The sequence below is a fragment of the Thermobia domestica genome, chromosome 4 (assembly GCF_964235325.1).
Source record: "Thermobia domestica chromosome 4, izTheDome1.hap1.1, whole genome shotgun sequence".
Lineage (NCBI taxonomy): Eukaryota > Metazoa > Arthropoda > Insecta > Zygentoma > Lepismatidae > Thermobia > Thermobia domestica.
In genome coordinates, this window is record NC_137457.1 from 303,145,670 (window position 1) to 303,167,934 (window position 22,265).

Consider the following 22,265-nt stretch of genomic DNA (forward strand, 5'->3'; position numbering starts at 1 on the left):
GAGCCATCTCCCGTCGAAATACTGTCACAATGTCCGGTTTGTTAGCGAAACATTTCCCACGCAATGGCTGTTTCACTTTTGGGATCAGATCATAAGTGCATGGACGAAGATTAGGAGAATATGGCGGGTGTAGAAGAGCTTCCCATCCCCATCGCTGTAGGAGAGACGACACTATCTGCTATGTGCATTCTTGTTTTATCGTATAGGATAATGGCGTTGTTCAAAAGTTCTGGCCGTTTGGTACGTACTAGACGACGCAACTGTGATAATAAAAATACCTGTAATAAGCACATTTATACTGTTCCCCTCACACACTGGATGACACACAAGAACAGTTTGACAGTCGTATGCCAGAATGACCATAACTTTTGTTGGTGAAGGATTTTGTCGAAACTTACGTTTCCGCAGTGACGTAGGAGAACGCCAATCACGATTGCCGCTTGAGTTATGGTATTACGCACGCGCCCGTGCTCCAACTGCAATTATGCGTTTCAGCATGGCATCTTCCCCTTTTTCCTGATATCTCTCCAGATTGACCCAATGTGTTTCGTAGCGAGTCCACTTCTGGATCTCACTTAATTGATGTGGCACCGACTTTGCACAAACTTTTCACATGTTCAGGTCCTCTCGTAAAATGTAGCGCAATGTCTTTGTCGGAATCTCTGTTTGCGCTTTTAATTCTGCAAGTATCCACCACCTATCATCATATAAACACTGCTCCAGCACCATCACTCGTACATCCTTGTCCTAAAAAACATGACGCCCACTGCGGACGCTCTGCCCCGTTTGAAAGCACCTCACCAGTGTTCGATAGGGTAGGACACCGGACCTAGTGTTCTTGTAACTCTGTGTAGCATTCCTGTGCATTCCTACCGCGGAGAAATACTACTTTCACAAACGCACGTTGTTCGCCCTTCGTCTGTACTTCGGGACATGCTCAGACTCACATTACATCATCTGGTGGGACCACTCGACATTACATCCCATAAGCTTTCCAACGTGTATCTTCGATCTGTCCTTTTGCATCTCTTTCGAAAGAAAACAAAATAGTTGCCATGACTTACGACTTAACCCTTATATACAATTCAGTTGGAAAATGTGAAAAGAATTTGAAGTAGAATTTTAGAACATCAGTTTGAATGAGTTTGAGTCAGGTTTGTGAAAAGATGATTTGTGAAACAATTTGTAAGTGTTCTGCCATTATTGACTGGTCACTTGCAGCATTTGAGAAGTTTCCATGCACCATACGTACGATTTTTCTATTTTGATTCCATCCGTTAGTTGTATCCTCCTTCATCCCCTTCCCTCTCTTTCCTACTGCCATACCCCCCTACCACGTCCTTCATGATACTGTTCCTTCTTAATGTTCCAGCGAGCTTCTCTTCCTCTTTTTAATTACATCTTAAATCGTCGTTTTCTTTCCCTCTATTTATAACATCTTCTCACTTGTTTTCCGCTCAACACAACTAATTCTCTCCATTCTTCTCCACACCCACATTTCTAAGACCTACTTTTTTTTTCATCACTTTTGCGTACTGTCCATGTTTCTGCCCCAGTACGGTACTCCGCACGAAGCATTTTAGAAGTCTTTTTCCCACCTATTTATTGAAGGACCCACAAAATAAGACTTTTCTTCCTCCTAAAGGTTTCTTTCGCCATTCCTATCCTTGTTTTTATTTCACATTCGCACTTTATATCATCACTAATAAAACTACCCAGGTATCGAAAACTAGTCACCTATTCTATTTTCTCCCTTCCTACTTCTATCATTGACACCGACCGCTTCGTTCCAGTCAGCGTGGTTTTTGTCTTTCTAACGTTTATTTTCATCGCGTATTCTTCGGAGCTCTTCCTCAAATTTCCCAACATCTTATTGACTTTGTTTTGAAAATGGGGACAAACTCGAGAAAATGCACGGACGTGATGTCCATTAGAAGCTCAAGTGACTCAAAGATGCACTGAGGCATTCTTGTTACAGTTAAAAACCAGAATTGTGGCCTATGTTCGAGCGTCGTATTCTAATGAAATGCATGTGTTTAGTGTGTTTTCATTGTTGCATGAATGATTTAAAAATATTATCTTTCAAATCTTCTATTTATTTCATTACAGACCAGACCACTGAAGTTGCAGAACAGAGGAAGCAAAACGGCGAAATTTCTCTACCAAGTAAGTTATAATTTGTTTCAGTATATACATTTTTTTTTTTTTTTTTTTAATGTTGTGGTCACACTTTTCCTTTGGACTTAATTCTAGCTTCCTATCACTTTAGTCATTTTTCAAAGAAGCGTATCAGGTAGTTAAAAAAAATACACTAAATACATGATAAATAAATCTCTAAACATTTTATTTTAAGGTGGATACAACATTCGTTGATATTGGGTGCGCGCTGCTCTTGTTGTCAATGTGTGACAGAGATCTCTGTCAGCAGTGATAAGAGTGATGACTGTGTTTGATACATACGATACTCATCATTGTGGTGTGACTCATTTTATTTGCGTGGTGTGACTCCGCTTGAAATTAATCACCAGTTGAGTGAGACATGTGATTATGGTGTCATGGATGTGTCGTGCGTTCGTGGGAACAGTGTTTAAGTTGGCAATATTACACATATAAAGTTTAAACTTACCGTGTTGAGCATCTCGGGGAAACGTAATAGTGTGTCATATTTTGTAACTTTCGAGTAAACTATTTAAAAAAAAATCAACATTCCCATGTATTTCAATGGAATAACAGATACAAAACAAGCTTCCCTTGCCATCTGTAGGTGCAATTCTGAAATTAAACTATATATACACATACTGTTCTGTGGTTCGATGCCAACCCATTCCATCGTCAGAAGTGGCACTCATCATTGTGTTCGCCAAAGCCGTTCAGTTATATGCATTGTAGAAGTTTACAGGATAAGATTCCAAAAAATATAGGGACAGGTTTGATTTAGACATTAGTGCACTAGCAAAATTATACTATAGTAAGAGAATGCCCGTTCCTCGCACGGGGAGAATATATTCATTTTGGACATAAAGGGCAATGGATGCTGAGTTTGGATTTAAACGGCATCAGAAGCAGGGCCGTGCCATGGAAAATCAGCTCCCGGGGCGAGAGTATACGACGGCGTCCCTATACATATATTCCAAGCAATTTTTCCTATCTTTTTTCCTTTTTTCTCCCGAATTTTTCGGCGGCAGGGGCCGTCGCCCCCCACGGCACAGCCCTGATCGGAGGTGTTACTGTTCGTCTCATCGACTCCCAAAACTATGTAATCAACATTAATATCGATCATTTTTATGTATCTCCCCCTGCCCTAGTTTGCGGGGCTGAATTTGAGTTTAAACGGCATCAGAAATGTCACTGTTCATCTCAGCGACCTCATTGGTCATTTTCCATCATTTTTAAATGTATCCCCTCCCATCTTCTCTAAAGTTGCACCATTAAAGTGAAATAATAAAAAACATCCCAGGCTGGAACCTCATGTATGTTGAAAATTTGATCGAGACCGGGCTGGTGGTTCAAGAGTCATTGTCACAAACATACTCACTTTCATTTTTATTTATATAGATTGAAACATTTATATACACAACTATTGTTACAAAATTATGTGAAGACCTACATAGAAGAAAGTCTTAAGTCTAAGCCTCGACGAAGAGTGCCCACGGAAAGCACTTGGATTATAGGCTAAAAAACGTATGAAAGGAACATTATTAAGGTTAGTGTAACTATTTTTAACACTAAACTATTTAGATCTCACTAACATTCCTCAAAAATCCAAAATTTCAAATAGTCCCTTTTTAATCAATGTGTATCTTATATACTGCGAACATAAAAAGACTTAAGGAAAACAGACATATTAATTTAAGGTTGTAAATTCTATATTTCACTGAATTCACTTACTTCTTTCTACTACCGTGCATAATACGAGGGTGATTTAGAAAGTAATGCCTCCAAGGTGATACTTTTATTTGTGTTTGACAGATAGCATCAATACTGGTACCAGCGGAAAGCTTGCAATGTCAGCTACAAATAGTGGCATCATTTTTCAACATATCGGTAGTTTCCATTACGGGGACATTCAACACATTTGCGCGAATGTGAAACAAAGTTTTTCATGCCGTCGGCGAAGAATTGTGATGGCTGCTGGCGTCACCATTCCTGAACCACTGTTTCCATCTCCGCGTCACAACTGTAGCGTTGTAGGTGGTCCTTAAGAGTCTTCACTACAGCGAAATTAAACTACCGCTAATTTTAGAGTTTTTCTGTAATATCTTCAAAACAAATAAAAATATTCGAAAAACAGAAACGTAGTGAACTAGACAATACGATTTTGCATGTGATACCGTTATCACAACTCATCTATCTGTTTTCGATTTGCAACTGTAGATAAATTTAGCACTTTTTGCGGGTTCTGTACATAGCGGCATACCAAAAGCAGGTAGGTGAATTGTAGTAAAGGTATCACATGCAAAATCGTATTGTCTAGTTCACTACGTTTCTGCTTTTCGAATATTTTTATTTGTTTTGAAGATATTACACAAAAACTCTAAAATTAGCGGTAGTTTAATTTCGCTCTAGTGAAGACCCTTAAGTTTGGGGAAGAACCAATAGTCGCAGAGCGCAAGATCCGGACTATAGGCAGGATGAGGCAGGATATCAACTTTGCCAGTAGATGGGACAACTTTGAATATTGTGGCGAAGGAGAGGACGTGTGGCGGTACTCTATCGACTGATGTTTCTTTTCGTGGCCGTAATGGTGTATCCACGGCTCGTCCTGGGCGAACAACCTTCCACACTCAGAAATTGAATGACAGCCCGCTATTTCAACCGGACATCATTACTGGATGCCATGAATTGCACCATTACTGAAACAAGAAGAAATAGGAAGGTGAAATAAGTGACATTCTATAGCTTAAACATCAGTGCATTAATGATAAACAGTTCAGAATGTTTGCATAGTACTGTTGACCAAGTAGTAAACTTGGAGGCATTACTTTCTGAATCACCCTCGTATGTTGTGTTGATGACATCGATAACATTTCCACATTGCTACTAAATTCTCGGTGCTTTTAGGGTATAAATATTTTTAAAACATGGATATTAATTATCCATCTTTTTAATATCAAGTAGTAATAAAATTTAATTCGAATATTATTGTAGGATTTTAAAAAAATATTTATTTTTGTTAGATGGAGTAAATGGAATCGGAAACGATGCTGATATGAGTATTGCTGCTGCTGTTGACACAGAGAAGAGCTATAAAGAGGAGATCTACTTCAGCGATGATGATGAAGAATTAGATAGTGATGATTTGGATGTAATAATTGAGAACGAAGAGGAGACTGATGAGTTGAAAGTAAGAGAATTTAGCCATTGATTATCTGAACAATCATTTATTCCAGAATATTAATTGTTGTAAATAGGTTATGAGATTTCACGTTCTAGCAAGGTTTGACCTACCTGGAAAGTCTGGAAAACCTAGGAAAGTCAGAGAATTTCATCGGAAAGCTAAAGAACCTGGAAAATCAGAAAATATTAAGTACAAATTTTTCCATCTCAGAACCATTTCTCTTTTTGCCTTACCTAGCTATTTGATACGTGATATAGTAGAGTCTCTAAAGCTCGGCATTCGATAACCGACAGTCCGGATAACTCGACTACACCTTGGCAAGGCGTAAAAAACACCGCGCACAGACCCGTTCAAGGTCATTGCTGGGTATTTTTCTGAGGTCTGTCCTACTTGGCAAATTACTATACAGTGTATAGTCATTAATTTTCATTTTCATGTATAGTAAAGGCTCTATGCCTTCATAAAGTATAGTAGCCTCAGTCTAAATACAGCCAATTGCTCACAAAGGTATGCCGCCCCCGTGTAAGGTTTCTTTTCATACTGTCTTGTTCGGTTTTTCTCTCCCTTGAAAGGTAACTGACAGGCAATAAACTGAACCCAAACTGTTGCCAAATCTTTCTCAATGATCCTTTTTCTTTGACACAACCTCCCCTCCCCCCGCACACACACACACTGTTAGACACAGGGATGGAAGAGAAAGAGAGGGAGAGAGAGAAAAGGGGGCGAGGGAAAGGAAGGCATGATGTATGCCAACGTTTAATTTTTTCTTCTTACGAAGAAACCACAAACTTTATGACGCCTTCTTTGTGCTAAATTCAGTCTCCCGACTGGCTATCATCTGAGCGCACCTTCTATACCTATTTTTCCATTGTTTAAGGGTAATAGGGCAGTTTAATCACTGCTGTGTTCTAAAGCAACCAATACATACAAGTACAGTACTCTATTTTCTGAGAGGGGCCGCGGTGGCTCAGTGGTAGAGCGTTCACCTCTGGTGCTTGGGGTCCCGGGTTCGATCCCAGCCCCCGCCAAGTGAACTTTGTGGTGGACAAACACCGTGTGCGTGGGTTTTCTCAGGGTTCTCCCGTTTCCTCCCACTTTCTTCATTCCACCATTTCATTCATCAGTCATCATCACCGTCTCCTTTAGCCTAACCGGCATAAGCGTGGGGCATAAAACTGAAAGATTTCATTTCTATTTTCTGAGAAAACACTTGTACTTATTCTTTTTTTAACCCCATTCACGATAACCCAGCATTTTCACAAATTCAGCCACCCTTCGAACCATATTAGGCTGAGTTTTCAGGACTTTACTGTATTTTATAAAATAAATTTCCTTGTTTTGCAAAAATCTCTGTCTATAGACACGCTATATACATGTACACTCATGTCCAAAATGATTGTCGCATATCTATAACTGTCTTCTTGTAAGAATATATTTTGATAATGATTTTGCAGGGTGTTTTTAATACTGATACTATGTGTATAACCGGGAAATGTATACCTAGGTATTTGTGGTAAATTTCATAGGAAAAGAATTATAAATACGAAAATTAAAATGAATAAAACAAAATGATGCTAAATGGACAAGCAAGTTTTATTTTCGTTTTATTGTTCTTATTTTACTGCTCTTTTGACATGAAATTTGCCACATACATGTCTTTGCTGATTATACACATACTAACATTATAAGAAATACCGGGCGAATTCGTTATCAAATGTTATTTCTACAACAACATATTTATAGACATGCGACAATAATTTTGGACATGAGTGTACATGCATAGTAGATGAAGAACTCCCTGGTTGGAAAGAATATAGTAGTTTTTTTTACATTTATATATAGACCTAGAAGTTAGTAAATCGTAACCTGAGAAATTCAGAGAATTCGTGCTCGCTAAATGAATGAGAACCCCGTTTAATGCTTTTTTGTTTTCTTTCTTTCTTGAAATAGATATACAGGATTGGCTATAAGTTACTTGAGAAAAATAGAGCTATGAAATTATTAAAAGTTGTATCATAACATTTAGCTACGATAGGAACTTAAAGGACCTACATCAAGTGTCCAAAATGTTCATCATATCAATGCACAAATTACATCTTTTAATCCTCTCACTACCAATGGGGGGATACTTTGTGCCTACCACAGTATGTTTTTTGTAAACTCTTCTAATTGTCTCTTTAAAATTGTTAAAAATAAAAGTTATTGCTCAACATATTTAGCTAAAGCGTACACATTACGGTGGTGAAATTAAACGTTAGTGTGCTTCATAAATTTGCTATTGTAATTTGGTAGGAGATGTGACTGACATTTAGAACTGTCACTCCTATATGGCAGTATAATAAATAGCTACTTTAGTCACTGTAGATTTTTGTGATAGCTTCTAATTTGTTTCTTTAGTGAGATACAGGTAGGCACCAATTTACTCCTCCTTCTTTGGTAGTCCGCGTTACGAAAAATACCTACGTAGTGCGAGGATTAAGCAGAGAAAAACACATTACATCACGAATGCTGGCTAATAGTGTATCAAATTCAGCAATAATACACTTTTTTAAATGCTCTTTAGATCCGTTTTTTTATTATTATTATTTTATTTTTAATTAAGGATTGTTTATCAAGATGGAGGTATAGTATTCGGAAAACGCTGCACGAATAACCGAATCATATCTTTGTAATTGTGGTCATGTGACCACCACTTCTGAAGTGTAAACACAGGTTCATTCTTTGATAACTTTCTATTCGTTGTAAATTTAATTAATTACAAATATAATATTAATTATCAAATTAATTCTTACAACGTGTTAATTGCGAAACAAGCCGTAACGTATTGTTTACGTTAATAAGCTACGGGTGTTCTAGTCAGTTGAGAATTGAATATCTGCTAGTGTCAAGCGACTTTTGTTCCACACTATCCAAAAATCGTTTTATATATGTTAGTATATTATTAATAATAATAATAATAATAATAATAATAATAATAATCATAATAATAATAATAATAATCATCATCATCATCATAAATATTCTGCCTTTTGGCAGGTCTTGGGACTAATGAGGATTTTTTCTTCTTAATTTTCAGTTTTGTTCTAGAAATGTTTTTTTCCATGTTTCTCGATTTTCAGCCTCCTCTTTTAACTCCCAATATTTTCTTCTATTTTTCAATTCATCGATCACGTGTTTTCTTCTTCCTATTCCTCACTTTCCTTCCATCTTCCCTTCTATGGTGGTATGAAGAGGACAATCAAATTGGCCTTCCTACGAAGGATGCTGTATAAAATTGTTCTCTCCTATCCATTTTAAAACATCTTCGTTTGTTGCTCTCTCTGTCCATTTTATCTTCTCCATCTTCCTCCAACACCACATTTCGAAGCCCTCTATATATTTCTTCTCTAACTTTTGTAAGGTCCAAGTCTTTGAACCACAAAGTCCAATACACCATATGTAGCACTTGACCAATTTCTTCCTCAGCTCCAATTTCTTCCTCAGCTCATGACCAATTTCTTCCTCAAAATATTAAAGCTGCTAATTAAGATAAACCTTTTCTTGTTGAATGCTTCTTTGGCTATGGCAGTTCTTGACCTAATCTCTTTGGTGCAGTATTCGTCTTTTGTCAAATCGAGGTACTTGAAATAATTGACCTCTTCAACTTCTCTTTGCTCTACTCTGACCCGTAAGGGAGCGTTTCCACGGGGTATTCTCATGACTTTCGACTTTTCGATGTTGATTTCCATTCCGTATATTTACCCAGTGTCAACTATTTTGTTAATATCTTAGCCAAGGAAAAAAACGAGAAATTTAATGCAATTCACTGTAATTGTCCTGAGTCAGTAAAATTTCCTCCTTTCTTAGAACTAAATTCGCAGACGTTATGGTTAGTATTTAACTGACTGTTTTCCAACATGTAAATATTTCCAGTTTATGTCATGAGCGAAGTCCCATGACCTTCGCTTTTCCACAGGAAAGAATAACAGTCAGCGCCAATTAGCATCAACAGCAAGATAAACATGATTAGAAATAAATATTTTACTGCCCACTTTTCACACCAAAGGAAGGCTAATTTTCGATGTATGTTCTTTGATAACTCTCACGTTTGTCTCCTTTTAATTCAGTGGTGCCCCCTCCCTTATGTCCATGACGCACCCCCCCCCAATTGTCTATCCGTAGGTGTTCTTCCATGAAAAAATCTTCTTTTCGATTAATTTTTACACCCCATCAAACATATTTATATAGATTTTTAACCTCCCCCAAATATTTCAATGACGCAGTTTGCGTCATGGCTCCCTTTTGTAGGCACCCCTGTTTAATTTGAAAATTGAGAAGTTCCTATTCGTTGATTGGACATCTTTGTTTAAGAAACAAATGTTTGACCTTATTGTTGAAAAAATTATCTTCACACACTCTGATAGCTGAGGAAGAGCAAAAATATCACAATGTGTGAAAATAAGTGTTAGAAGTAGTATGGGCATAACAGTTAGGAGATCACACAAATAATAATACATAAAATTCACTAGTTAAAAGATTTCATTACATTTTTTTAAGTTTTACATCCCAGTTATGCTGGCTAGGCTAAAGGAGACGATGAGAAATGAGTGAAAAGGGTGGAATTGAAAAAGTGGGAGGCACAGTGGGACAACCCCGACAAAACCCACGCACACGGTGTTTGTCCATCATAAAGTTCACTTGGCGCGAGCTGGGAATCCACTAGTTAACAGCATATTTTTCTAACATAAACAATACACAAATAAATAAACAGTATTTACTGGCAGAATTTAAACTGTTATTGGCAATAAACAACACATATCTTTAATCGCTATAAATGAGATTTTCGATTTTGCCGTATTACGTTCAGTTTGATTTTTTTTTTTTGGAGGGCAAGGGGGGGGAGAATGTTGACTTCCAGTAAAGTAGCCACTGCTCCAACAACAACAACAATAATAATTCATTAGTTCCAGGACCTGCCAACAGGCATCATACCTAATAATAGTTTTTATATAAAGTATATAAATAAATAAAAATTTCCAGCAGAATAAAAACTAATAATAATAGTTTTCATATACAGTATATAAATAATTGACTAAAACGTGTTGCAGCATAATAAAAACTAATATATATCGCCTTTGGACATTCTTTTTCGGTAAACGCTGATATTATGTACACAATTTTAATTGTAGGTTGATTGAAAATTGTTCGTACGTCGCTACAGTGAAATATCTCAAAATCACTGACAATGTTAGTTAATATTTTAAATAGTAACAAATTACACAACACAATTGAAATGTTATGTTACAGATTCCTGTAATCATTTGAAAAATATAGAACAATGAGTGTAAATGAGACATACTGATCACTTACGTTTTAGGATATTAGGTTGATTAATTAATTTGCGCCATTTATTTTCAGAATTTTTTTCCAGACGTCAGTGATGATAGCTGTGCTATAGAATATGCCAAATTGTAGCTGTTATCAGTAATGTGTAGTACCATTTGTAGTTTTGCTGGAATTAACTCGTCAACGCCCAATGTCACCTACAGGTGACACTATTTTAAAGGCGTCTTCTTGTTCACCAATCGTCCACCAGAGTCCTAGTGAACCACAGTAGCACCAGCTACTTACCTATATATGTTGCATCACCACACAAAAAAGTTTCAAAGTCGACGTACTGTACAAGGAAGAAGACGCCTTTAAAGTAGTGTCACCTGTAGGTGACTCTGTGCGTTGACGGGTTAATCAATTTTTGATTTTTGGAAATCTGAAGTATAGAGTGTCAAGTTGAAAAGAAGATTCATCTCGGACGTGTTCTACTGTACGATTTCTAGTCCTACAGAGGCACTCGGAAATAGTTTGATAGGTTTCGAATTAGAAATTTTTACCTAATCGATGTCCCACGGTCTGATCGCTCACCCCACTTTAATTAGGACCATTTGAATAACGATCCATCGTGAAGCACATCAACACAGCCGGGAACTGACCATGAAGATGAGCAGTGGACAGGTAGCTGTTGAGTATTTAAAAGGTTCAGAAACTGTGTTTGTGGGTGCCTTATTCACCCGCCATCGTGAATGCTGTCTCCAACTCCAGCCGTTCCTCTCACATATTGTTACCGGAGATGAGAAATGGTGCCTGGACGTGAACGAAGCAAAGGAAGGAATGAGTCAACACAAACAGAAAGGCAGTACCACATCCCAAACAGGATTTGCATCCTGAAAAGACAATGTTGTATGTCTGATGACATATGGAAAGGATTATCCCCAGTGAACTCCTACTCCGACTGTTTCATATACTGTGATAGCTGGCATTATTTTTAACTATCTTGGATCATTATATGTTAAACATATATACAAAAATATATTATGAAGGTAATAAGTAGTATTGAATGATTAGTGATAAATTAAAAATAATACCAGATTTGTGTTTGTGCTGAAAAGTTACCCTAAAACGATATGTCACGTATCCTCTTCCTATTAAAAATGTTCAATCTGAATTGAAGATGACAGATTCAAGATGGCCGCCATGAAGATACTACACAATAATAGATGTGATTTTACTTTCATTATCTCTATGCAAGATATGATTTCGCTCCCTTCAGCCGTTCCCAACTTACGTGGGTCGTTCAATCTATAAGTTTCCCTAAACTGTAAAATGTTTAGTTTTTAAGATACATTTGAAAAACTATACATACATGTGTAGGTAGGACCTTCCCCACCTCTTCACATAATCCCCATTGGGATTCAAACATTTGTCTCATTGTTGTATCACGTTGTCCAAACCCTTGGCAAAAAAAAATCAGGGCTCTGCCTATTTTGCACTATCCTCACATTCCGCTTCATTTATTCAAGAAGAAATTAGGTCGTCTATGTCGAATTGCGTTTCCCTGAAGAAAAGTTCAGTTTCGTCTCTCCTGTCAATTGGTATTCTTCTTCTTGACGATAACGCTCGTCTCCACTCAGCCCGCAAACAAGACCAAAATTGAAGAATTAGAGTGGAAACGGCTGCCCCACTCTCCACCCAGTCGTAATTTAACGCCAAATGGCTTCCGTCTTTTTCCGGTATTAAAGTCTGCATTGCAAGGTGAACTATTCGAAACACATGAAGAAGTTATGAGGAATGTGAGAAGAATGCTAATAGCCAGAGCGCTGATTTTTTACAAAGGTTTGGACGAATTGGTGCAACGGTGAGGCAAATGCCTAAATCTCAATGGGGATTATGTGGAGAGGTGAAGAAAAAACCACCTACATATGTAAGTATACTTTGCAAATGCATCTTAAAAATATTTTTTTTACAGGTTAGGGAAACTTATGCATTGAACGACCTACGTGCAAGGATCTATTTCACACCTTAACCTCATATTGTATATCGAAAATCTATTAAAACTTTAGGTCGCTTAGGGCACCATTTGATATTATTCTATTAAGCTAATTTTTCTCCTGGAGTACTTTGCTCCGATATTGCACCATTTTAGGGAGTGATACTCAAAAAAAACTCAGAAACCGAAAAATAAGGACCACCCTAATGCATCCTATTACGTCGTTAAGTAATTACACACAATTCAGGTTTATTTCTCTAAAATGTAAATTTTTGATCCTAGGTGGTGCAGTGGAATACGCAATTAAAACAATATGAAAAGGAAAAAAAAGAAGTAGCTTATTTGTGGGAGCTTTTCAATAAAGGCCATAATATGACTGTTGAGGAGGCTACAAAAATGGCCACAGTGGATGATCTGGAGGATAGAATAGCTGACTTAAGGTAATTGAGTATTGTTTCCTGAAAGAAAATTGCACGCACAGTAGCTCCGATTATGGCATTATCTTAACCCTTTTAGAGAGAATTTAACTTTAGCAAACAGTTACTAATAGACGCTATACGGTACGAGGCTTTTCAGGAATAAAGATGCAAACGAGAAATAAAATATAAAAGGAATCTATTGGACGCAAAGAAAGCTATACTGGTACACAGACTATTTTTCCACATAAATACCACTATTGTCCAAACGTTTGTTCAAGCGCGGCATAAGTTTTTGTATCTCTTCTTTCTCTCCTCAACCATAGGTTGGTGGGCAACATGGAAATTTTTAATTTTTTCTCTCCCTTGGGAGGACTGTTTTGCACTTTGATAAGGTCTCTTCTTTGTAACTGCTTCTAGATATTCTATTCTTGGTCTTCCTCTTCCTGGTTTCCTTCTGCCTTTCCCTCTATCAGCACAATGATTCAATCGGAAAGCCGAGTAAGATGGCCAAGCGTGTTGTTTCTTCTTTTTGCTATTATCTTCATGATCAGCCGTCCTTCATTAGCTTCCTTTAGTACGTCTTAATTCCTTTTCTTTCGGTCCATGACATGTGCAGAATTCTGCGCCAACACCATATTTAAAATGCTTCCAGCTTGGATATTTCAGCTTTTCTCAGTGTCGTCTCTGATCCGCAAAGTGCCATGCTCCACACCAGTCTTAATAAATCGTTTTCGAAAGTCCAATGACACATTTCTTGATGTTAGCAGTCCTTTTTTCCTATTGAATGCTTGTTTAGCCTATGTTATTCTTGAACTTACGTCTATTTCACTTCTCCCGTCCGAGGATATTAGACTTCCTAATAGGGGAACGTCTTAACGTCTTCGATTTTCTCTCGCTCTAGTCATACGTTTGCCTCTTCCTGTCCTGCTCTTGTGCACTTTGGTTTTCTTCTTATTTTTTCAGTCTTTGCTTGTTTTTTCCAGTTGGTCGTTCAGGTTTGAAAGTGCTTCCTGCAAATCCTTTTGTATCTCAGAATCGTAAAAATCTGGCATCTGCATCTGGAATCGCGTTGTGACTTCTTCCCTGACTTAATGGCTTCCATCAAAGTGTTTTCCACCAAAATATGTCTTTAGGTAGAGAAACATGGTAGTCGCTGAGTGCGAAGTTAGGGCTGTATGGCATCTCTGCTTCAATGCAAATGCGAAGCTCGTCAGTGATCAGGACATACTCCTACTTCTCTCCTCATCGTGAATGTCACACCGGTCTTCTACGAAAGCATGGCACCAGTTCACCACATGTTGCCGATTCGTTACCTTCCTGTACACAGGCACTATTTTTCGATGCATCTTCGATGGACACTTTCCTTGTGTCTGCAAAAACCTGATCGCACAGCACACTTCACACCTGCCGAGATTCTGTATTCCCGCTACTATTTTCAACGCATGTTCTCCGCCTCAAGACAACGAATCATTTCCAGTCCTCGTTATATGGAACAAAGTTACTATACTCCGCGTTACCCGAATTTGCGTATGGCGTCAGCCAATAAGCTCGTAATGCTCTGCTACCAAACCTTCAGGGAGGAATCTAAACATTCATAATTGTCCACAAATACAAATAAAATCAATTATGAATGTTTACATTCCTCCCTGAAAGTTTGGTAACAGCGCACTATGAGCTTATTGGCTGACGCCATACGCCAATTCAGGTGACGTGGAGTATACCAGTGTTGCCATCCTCGGTATACACTTTCCCCATAACGTACAAGTGCGTTTGTATCTTTACTTTCTTGAGAAACCTCGTACATATTTTTAAAACCTTACTTTGTACCAGAACCGATGCTACAACTTTTTACAATATCTCAACGCTCTTTCTGGCCATAGACCCATGCCTAGGAAATCGGAAATCAGAATATCGCTGTTGATTTGTTTCTAGTTCTGTAAAAGGAAAGTAGCCCCAAGTATTCTGACAACACACCACTATCAATTCAACACTTGCAAGATTTGTATCCAATCACTTTCATAGAGGGGAAAAAAAAAAAGGTTTGCTTTTTGTAAATTGTTTTTACATTCAAAATTCAGTATCACTTATCACTCTCTGTGAAATAGTAGTTATTATGCAAATGTATGTTTAAGTTACTGTGTGTTTTTAATTTGGTTTATTATTATGTCATCCCTGTCTGTCTAAATTAAGTTTCGAATTTACAGTTCTAATAAAGAAAGATTCAAAATAATTCGTTTTCGTGTTTCTCGAGAACGGATATAAAATTTCTACTTGGTCAATTTCGTGGCCTGCATCTTGTAGGTATCTACATAGGCCTGGCGTGGCTGTTTCTTTATTCTCACGTCTCGCTGTGTTTTTTTTTTAAATCCTAGTTTTCATGTCCTCATTTCTATGCAATGTTCATCAAGAATGCAGTAAGTTGCGTTAATAGCTGCTAAAGACATATTTTTTAAAGTAATTTTTGTATGCTGAAAGTGAATTTTCAAAACTTGTGCATGATTTAATAGAAAATTTGATACCAAAATTATTGCCTTTTTAGATCAAACGATCCAATATATTTCAAGCAAAAATGTTCTTGTAGACCTTACATCTGGAGAACTACATACAGGGTAGCCAAACTCAAACTATCACTCAACCCAGTATGATGTGCTTATTCCTTAGAAAAAAATACGAAAACTCAATTTAGGGGCCGTTAAAAAATTTGTGGTCCCTGATGGAAGATCAATGTATTTCATTCAATCAAAAATTTTCTTGTACGTCTTGTATCTGGAGAACTACGTACAATGTAGCCAAATTCAAACTATCAGTTAACTCAGTCTTCTTGTTCTCCTCAACCATAGGTTGGTAGGCAACATGAACATTTTAAAACTTTTCTCTCGCTTGAGAGAGCTGTTTTATACTTTGATAATGTCTCTTCGTAACTGCGTCTAGATATTCTATCCTTGGTCTTCCTCTTTCTGGTTTTCTTTCTGTCTTTCCCTCTATCAGCACGGTGATCCAATCGGAGTGCCCAATTAGATGGCCAAGCATGCTGTTTCTTCTTTTTCCAATTATCTTCATGATCTGTCGTCCTTCGTTAGCTTCCCTTAGTACATCTTCATTCCTTTTCCTTTCGGTCCATGATATGCGCAGCATTCTGCACCAACACCACATTTCAAATGCTTCCAGCTTGGATATTTCAGCTTTCTTCAATGTCCACATCTCTGATCCGTAAAGCTCCACGCTCCATACCAGTGTCTTAATAAATCCGTTTAAGAACGTCCAACGACACATTTCTTGATGTTAGTAGTCTTCTTTTCCTATTGAATGTTCGTTTTAGCCTGCTCTATTTTGGAACTTATGTCTTTATCACTTCTGTCCGAAAATATCAGACTTCCTAAGAAACCAGGTCACACTCTCCTCACATTCCGCTTCAGTTCTTCAAGAAGAAACCAGGTCACACTCTCCTCACATTCCGCTTCAGTTCTTCAAGAAGAAACCAGGTCACACTCTCCTCACATTCCGCTTCAGTTCTTCAAGAAGAAACCAGGTCACACTCTCCTCACATTCCGCTTCAGTTCTTCAAGAAGAAACCAGGTCACACTCTCCTCACATTCCGCTTCAGTTCTTCAAGAAGAAACCAGGTCACACTCTCCTCACATTCCGCTTCAGTTCTTCAAGAAGAAACCAGGTCACACTCTCCTCACATTCCGCTTCAGTTCTTCAAGAAGAAACCAGGTCGCTTATGTCGAATCGCGTTTCCCTGAAGAAGAGTTCAGGTTCGTCATAAGCGACCTGGTCTCCTGTCAAGTGCTGTTTTTCTTCTTGACAATAACGCTCGCCTTCTCTCAGCACGCAAACAAGACCAAAATTGAAGAATTAAGAGTGGGAACATATGTTGCATATATATATATATTTTAAATGCATATTGCGAAAATCACGTAGAAAAATTGTTCAGTCTGGGTTAGGAGAACGGATTCAATAATTACACGCTTCGGGAAGTGGAAAATAAGTGTGTTTCGCAGCCCTTTAGCCGGAAATATTTGAAAGATTAAGAAAATTACGTAACAATTTTGAAATCAAATTTTTAGTTAAATTAGAAACAAGCATGGGCGGCGATTAGGGGGGCAAGAGGGGGCAGTTGCCCCCCCCCCACTTTTTTGAAGTTACGCCCTGATTTATATAATTTCATGTGGAAATGTAAACAGGGTGTCCACATAATTTGGAGAAAAGATCTCTGACTTTTCCCTGACTTTCCATGACGAAAGTTCCAGATTTCCCTGACCCCTGAATAACTTAAAAATATAGAAAAAAGAAAGAAACTCCAGCCTCCACACTCCCCATAGTTGACCTTGTTCTCTTCCGCTTCTGTTTATTTCCTTTTTCAATTTTCTTTCCAAAGGAATGTAAATTTACAAACATATGCATTAGGCCGATATTGATTAGGCCTACACATTACACAAAATGTAAAGTTGAAAACGAAAGTGTGCAGTATAGAGTACTTAAGATATGAAAAAAATACACATTATATGCTTACACATTATAATACCAATTACACAGTATTATAATATTGCCTATAGTAATAAACAGTTCATACATGATTTTACTGATTATAAAAAAACACACACACACATTATGTAACACATACTTGTGCTGGTGCAGTTGTTAAATGCAACCCATTTAGAAATTTGTTTTCATTCTTTCTCGATTAGTTTTCTTCTCATTGATCTGAATACCTTTCTTGTTGTCTCCGCTGTTTAATTTTCTTTTCTTCCTCTAGCTCCTTTAGTTGTTGCTGAATCTTCTGTTTCTCTCTCCTCTTCTCGTCTCCAGCATTTATTTCTCTTTTCTTTTCCTAATACATCTAATATTGTCTCATTGAACTTCTCACTGAATTTATCATACCTGTTGAAATCATTAATCCTCATGATCCACCTATTCTCACCACAGAATCATATATGATACGTTGAGCCACCAGAAATTCTTCTTGTAAGTTGTCAACAATAAGAATTTTATTTATTGCGAAACCACTTTCAAAAAATGCGTTTCCATGGAAGAAGATAAAACAGAATTTTATAACTGACCATAAGTCAACGAAGTTCTTCCCATTTCCGAAGTCTAAGTAAAAAACTCATCAAGTCCAATACCATCTCTATTATTGGCTATGAATTCATTCGAGTGTTCCATAAATTCTTCAGTCTGATCTTTCACTGTGAACTGGAGATACTATTTCTTCGCGTTCTCAGCCACTTGTCCAGATATCCTCTTGGCACCATGCAATTCTTCTAGAACAGCGTCTACCCTTTTGAGCAAATATGCCAGGATGTAGTTAGATATGTTTTTCGCAGAAAATTAGTTTCAACGACTATATCAGAGAACACTGACTCCCTCAATATCATCATTGGGAACACCACATTTTGCATCCAGTAACAGTAAATAAATCAACCCTATTTCATAAATTCAGTAATTGAACAATGGACCTAAATCGATTTTTTCCTGACTTTCCCTGACCAGTCTGCAATTTCCCTGACTTCACCTGATACATTTTTACTTCCCTGACCTTTTCCTGACTTTCACTTATTTTCCAGAATGTGGACACCCTGGTAAAGGTTTTGTACGTATTACTGTTTCATAGAAAAAAATGCTACTATATGATATTTGCCATTTCGTGAGAACGTATTGGATATTTGTCTTCCCGTGGAATTAAGAAAGCTACAGGAATTGCGTTTTAATTGCAATTCAAAGCAATTAATATTACAGTTGCATATTTCTTTAAATGTCAGCATATGTTTGCAGTACTTCCTGTATTTCATTTTCTAAAAGTAAAAACAGTCATTTAATGGCATGTGTGGAATTAAAAGTATAAGTTGTTCATTAATTCCCAATTTCAATATAACTTCTGCAAAACAAGCGTCATTATTCATTACTATGATTAATATTATCCCTTCTACTTATCTCTTTTGCAAATTTATTAAATAATCTGATCACACAATTTTCCAGACAGAATTTTAAGATGTTCATGAGCAAGAACTCAAATCTCTTGTTACACTTTCGTTGTTTAAGAGTAGAAAGGGCTAGTACCTACCTGTATTGCTCTTATGAATTTACTTAATAAAATAGAAATACGATATACGGCATTTTAAGTGATAAAAGATAGTATCCTATTAGTTGTACAACCTTTCATCAAACAGTGTTAGAAACAACCAGGAAATCTAACATTGATATACAATTGTTAAGATCATGTCTTGCCCCCTCACTTTTAACGTCCAGCCGCCGCCACTGGAAACAAGTTTTGAAAATTTACCTTCAGCATACAAGAATTACTACAAAGATACGTCTTTAGCAGATCTTTACGCAGGTTGGTGACAAGGAGCATTGAAAAAACAGAATTAAAGAACTCATAAGAGATGCAAGAAGTAAAGAATCTCCCAACATCAGACCTTTTTAGAAACAGACCACGAAATTGATCGAGTAGAAGTTCTAGATCGTTGCTCGAATAACACAGAAAGGAATGTTTTTGAATCTTTATCAAAAATGTAAATCCAAAACTTAATTCAGACAAAGGAAACCTAGGTCACCAATGAGATGACATAATATTAAGCCAAATTAAAAATACATATGCATGGTTTCAGTGTGTGTGGTAATATTATACGAGGTGTGTTCAAAAAGTATCGAACCTTTGGTTCTTAAAAATACATTTATTGATTTGGAAATCCGAAACACTAATCCCCTTCAAAGTAGTCTTCTTGGTAATACACAAACTTCTTCCAGCGCTCCCGCCATTGTTGGAAACACTTCTGGAACGCAGGTTTTGGAATGGTGAGCAATCATGCCATCGTATTCCGCATGATATCTTCTCTTGACTTAAATTGGGCCCTTTTAGTGACATTTTCAGCTTGGGAAATAACCAAAAGTCACACGGGACCATATCGGGTGAATAGGGAACCTGAGAACACACAAGAACATTGTTGTGTTTGACGATGAAAGCCTGAATCAAGTGCGCAGAATGGGCTCCATTGATAGCAGCTTCGGTACAAATTTCGCGGACACTCCTCATTCCCAAATTCTCGTTCGAAACTGAATGTACCAATTCCATGCGTACCCCTATATTATTCACAGTTTCTCGGATTGTGATACGACGGTCCTGCAAGACCAGAGTCCGCACTTGCTCGATGACATTGTCATTTCGGCTTACTGAAGGCCTTTCTGAACATGGTTTATTGTCCACTGATGTGCGGCCATCTTTGAAACAGTTGTACCACTCCTTTATGCGTGAGGTGCTCATGGAATCGTTCCTGAAAACCTGTTGAATCTTACGAATGGTTTCCGGTTGGGTATCGCCAAGCTTTTTGGCAAAATTTGATGCAATATCGTTGCTCAGGTTTTTCTGTCATTTTACAAAAAAAAAAAAAAAAAAAAAAAAAAAAACCCTGAAATCCGACCACTGCTCACTACACGTCTTCAGTCGTTGGCCGACTGCTAGCGACTAACGCTTTGTGTGAGCGGAAAAAATCACGACTGCGCATGAGTGTCCCCTTTATCTATACTGAAGAAAGTCTCCCGCGCTTCATTCGTTTACGCGGGAAAAAAAAGTTTCGATACTTTTTGAACACACCTCGTATGTAAAATCAATTCATAAAAAGTAACTTTAAATTCTATGAAAGTGATTGGATACAAAACTTACAAGTATTGAATTGATAAAATGGTGTGTGTTTTCAGAATACTTGAGGCTTACTTTTCTTTTACAGCACTGGGAACAAACCCACAAAATGTGACAACGGTGATATTCCGGCTTCTTGGCACACGTACATAGCCACAGAGAGGGTCGAGATACTGTGGAAAGTGGCGGCATCGGTTTTGGTTCAAGATAAGATTGTAGTTCTCCTGCAAGCATTGTTTAAATTAACGTATAACTAATAAAAAATATTTAAAATTTACCTATTTAGTACCTTGAAAAGTGTTTAGCAGGTATTGCATTGCTTAAAAGTCTTAACTTCACCGGAAGTTTTTCTTTCTTTCTTTCTTGTTCGCTTGCCTTTTTGGTTTTTTCTCTTTATTTGCTTTCTTTCTTTTTTTGCTTGCTTGCTTTCTTCTGAAACAAAGACGAATTCAGATACAGAAGATCATTGAGAAAATAATCCGTTTATACGCAGTATTGTTTAATGTCACAGCTGTCTGCTTATCCGCATCTATGGTTATTTATTTATTTATTTATTTATTTTAATAGAAACTCGAATAATTAAATTGGTTTTATTATGCCTGTATATTTATCCAGTGAAATGTTTCCAGAACTCTCCTATTCTCTTATTTATGACGATGTAGATGGAAAAGTAACCTAGTAATAGTAAACTTAAATACATAGATATTACAATTTCTTCATACGAAAACAGAATCACTGTCTAGATAAGCATTCACATAATTAATTGTTCACAAACCAGAACACAAAATTATAATAATATAACTGAAAAAACGAACATCGATGAGTATTACTGACGAGTAAACACTCCCAGAATATAATTCTAGTCTAGTCAGTACAGTGCTTCACATTTTCACCAGTTCCAGACTGCAAGAGCTTTTCATTGTATAGTTAATAAATATGTATATATCAAACCACTGACGATGACGGGTGTAGAAGAAAGAAATGAAGTTTGGAGTTCAGTGGAGATATTAAAAGGAAACAATTTTAGTTGGACTGGCCTAGATATACCAAGTTTGAGAAGTATTTGCCCTCCACATTTGGTTTACATCCGGCCAGTAATTGCCAAGAAATAAAGTACCATACACATATACACCAATATGTGTGTAAAGAGTGTAGAGAGTAAAACTATAAGCTACTATATGCTTACGCCGGGAGCTAATAATAGAATATATGTGCAATATTGATGAAGAAATAAAGCGTTTGGAGTAATAAACTGAATTACTATATAGTATAGTATTAAAAAAAATTCTTTAATATAGAACAGCTAGTTTTATGTACACTCATTTCCAAAATGATTGTCGCATATCTATAACTGTCTTCTTGTAAGAATATAATTTGATAATGATTTTGCAGGGTACTTTTAATACTGATACTATCTGTATAATCAGGAAATGTATATTTGTGGTAAATTTCATAGGAAAAGAATTATAAATACGAAAATTAAAATGAGTAAAACAAAATGTTGCTAAATGGACAAGAAAGTTTTATTTTCGTTTTATTGTTCTTATTTACTGCTCTTTCGACATGAAG

The 22,265-nt window shown here is 37.0% G+C and overlaps 1 protein-coding gene across 5 annotated transcripts in view; it reads left to right on the forward strand.

The window, feature by feature from the left end:
* The window catches only part of LOC145684266 (uncharacterized), an 89,932-nt gene that overhangs the window by 61,819 nt on the left and 5,848 nt on the right, over window positions 1-22,265 (forward strand). For 4 of the 5 annotated variants that reach the window (XM_081756399.1, XM_081756396.1, XM_081756397.1 and 1 more), the window contains exons 8-10: window positions 2,110-2,166; window positions 5,178-5,344; window positions 12,921-13,078. In XM_081756399.1, the coding sequence (XP_081612525.1) occupies window positions 2,110-2,166; window positions 5,178-5,344; window positions 12,921-13,078 (382 nt within the window). The remainder of the gene's footprint in view (window positions 1-2,109; window positions 2,167-5,177; window positions 5,345-12,920; window positions 13,079-22,265) is intronic. The other variant, XM_081756401.1, reaches the window with a different exon arrangement.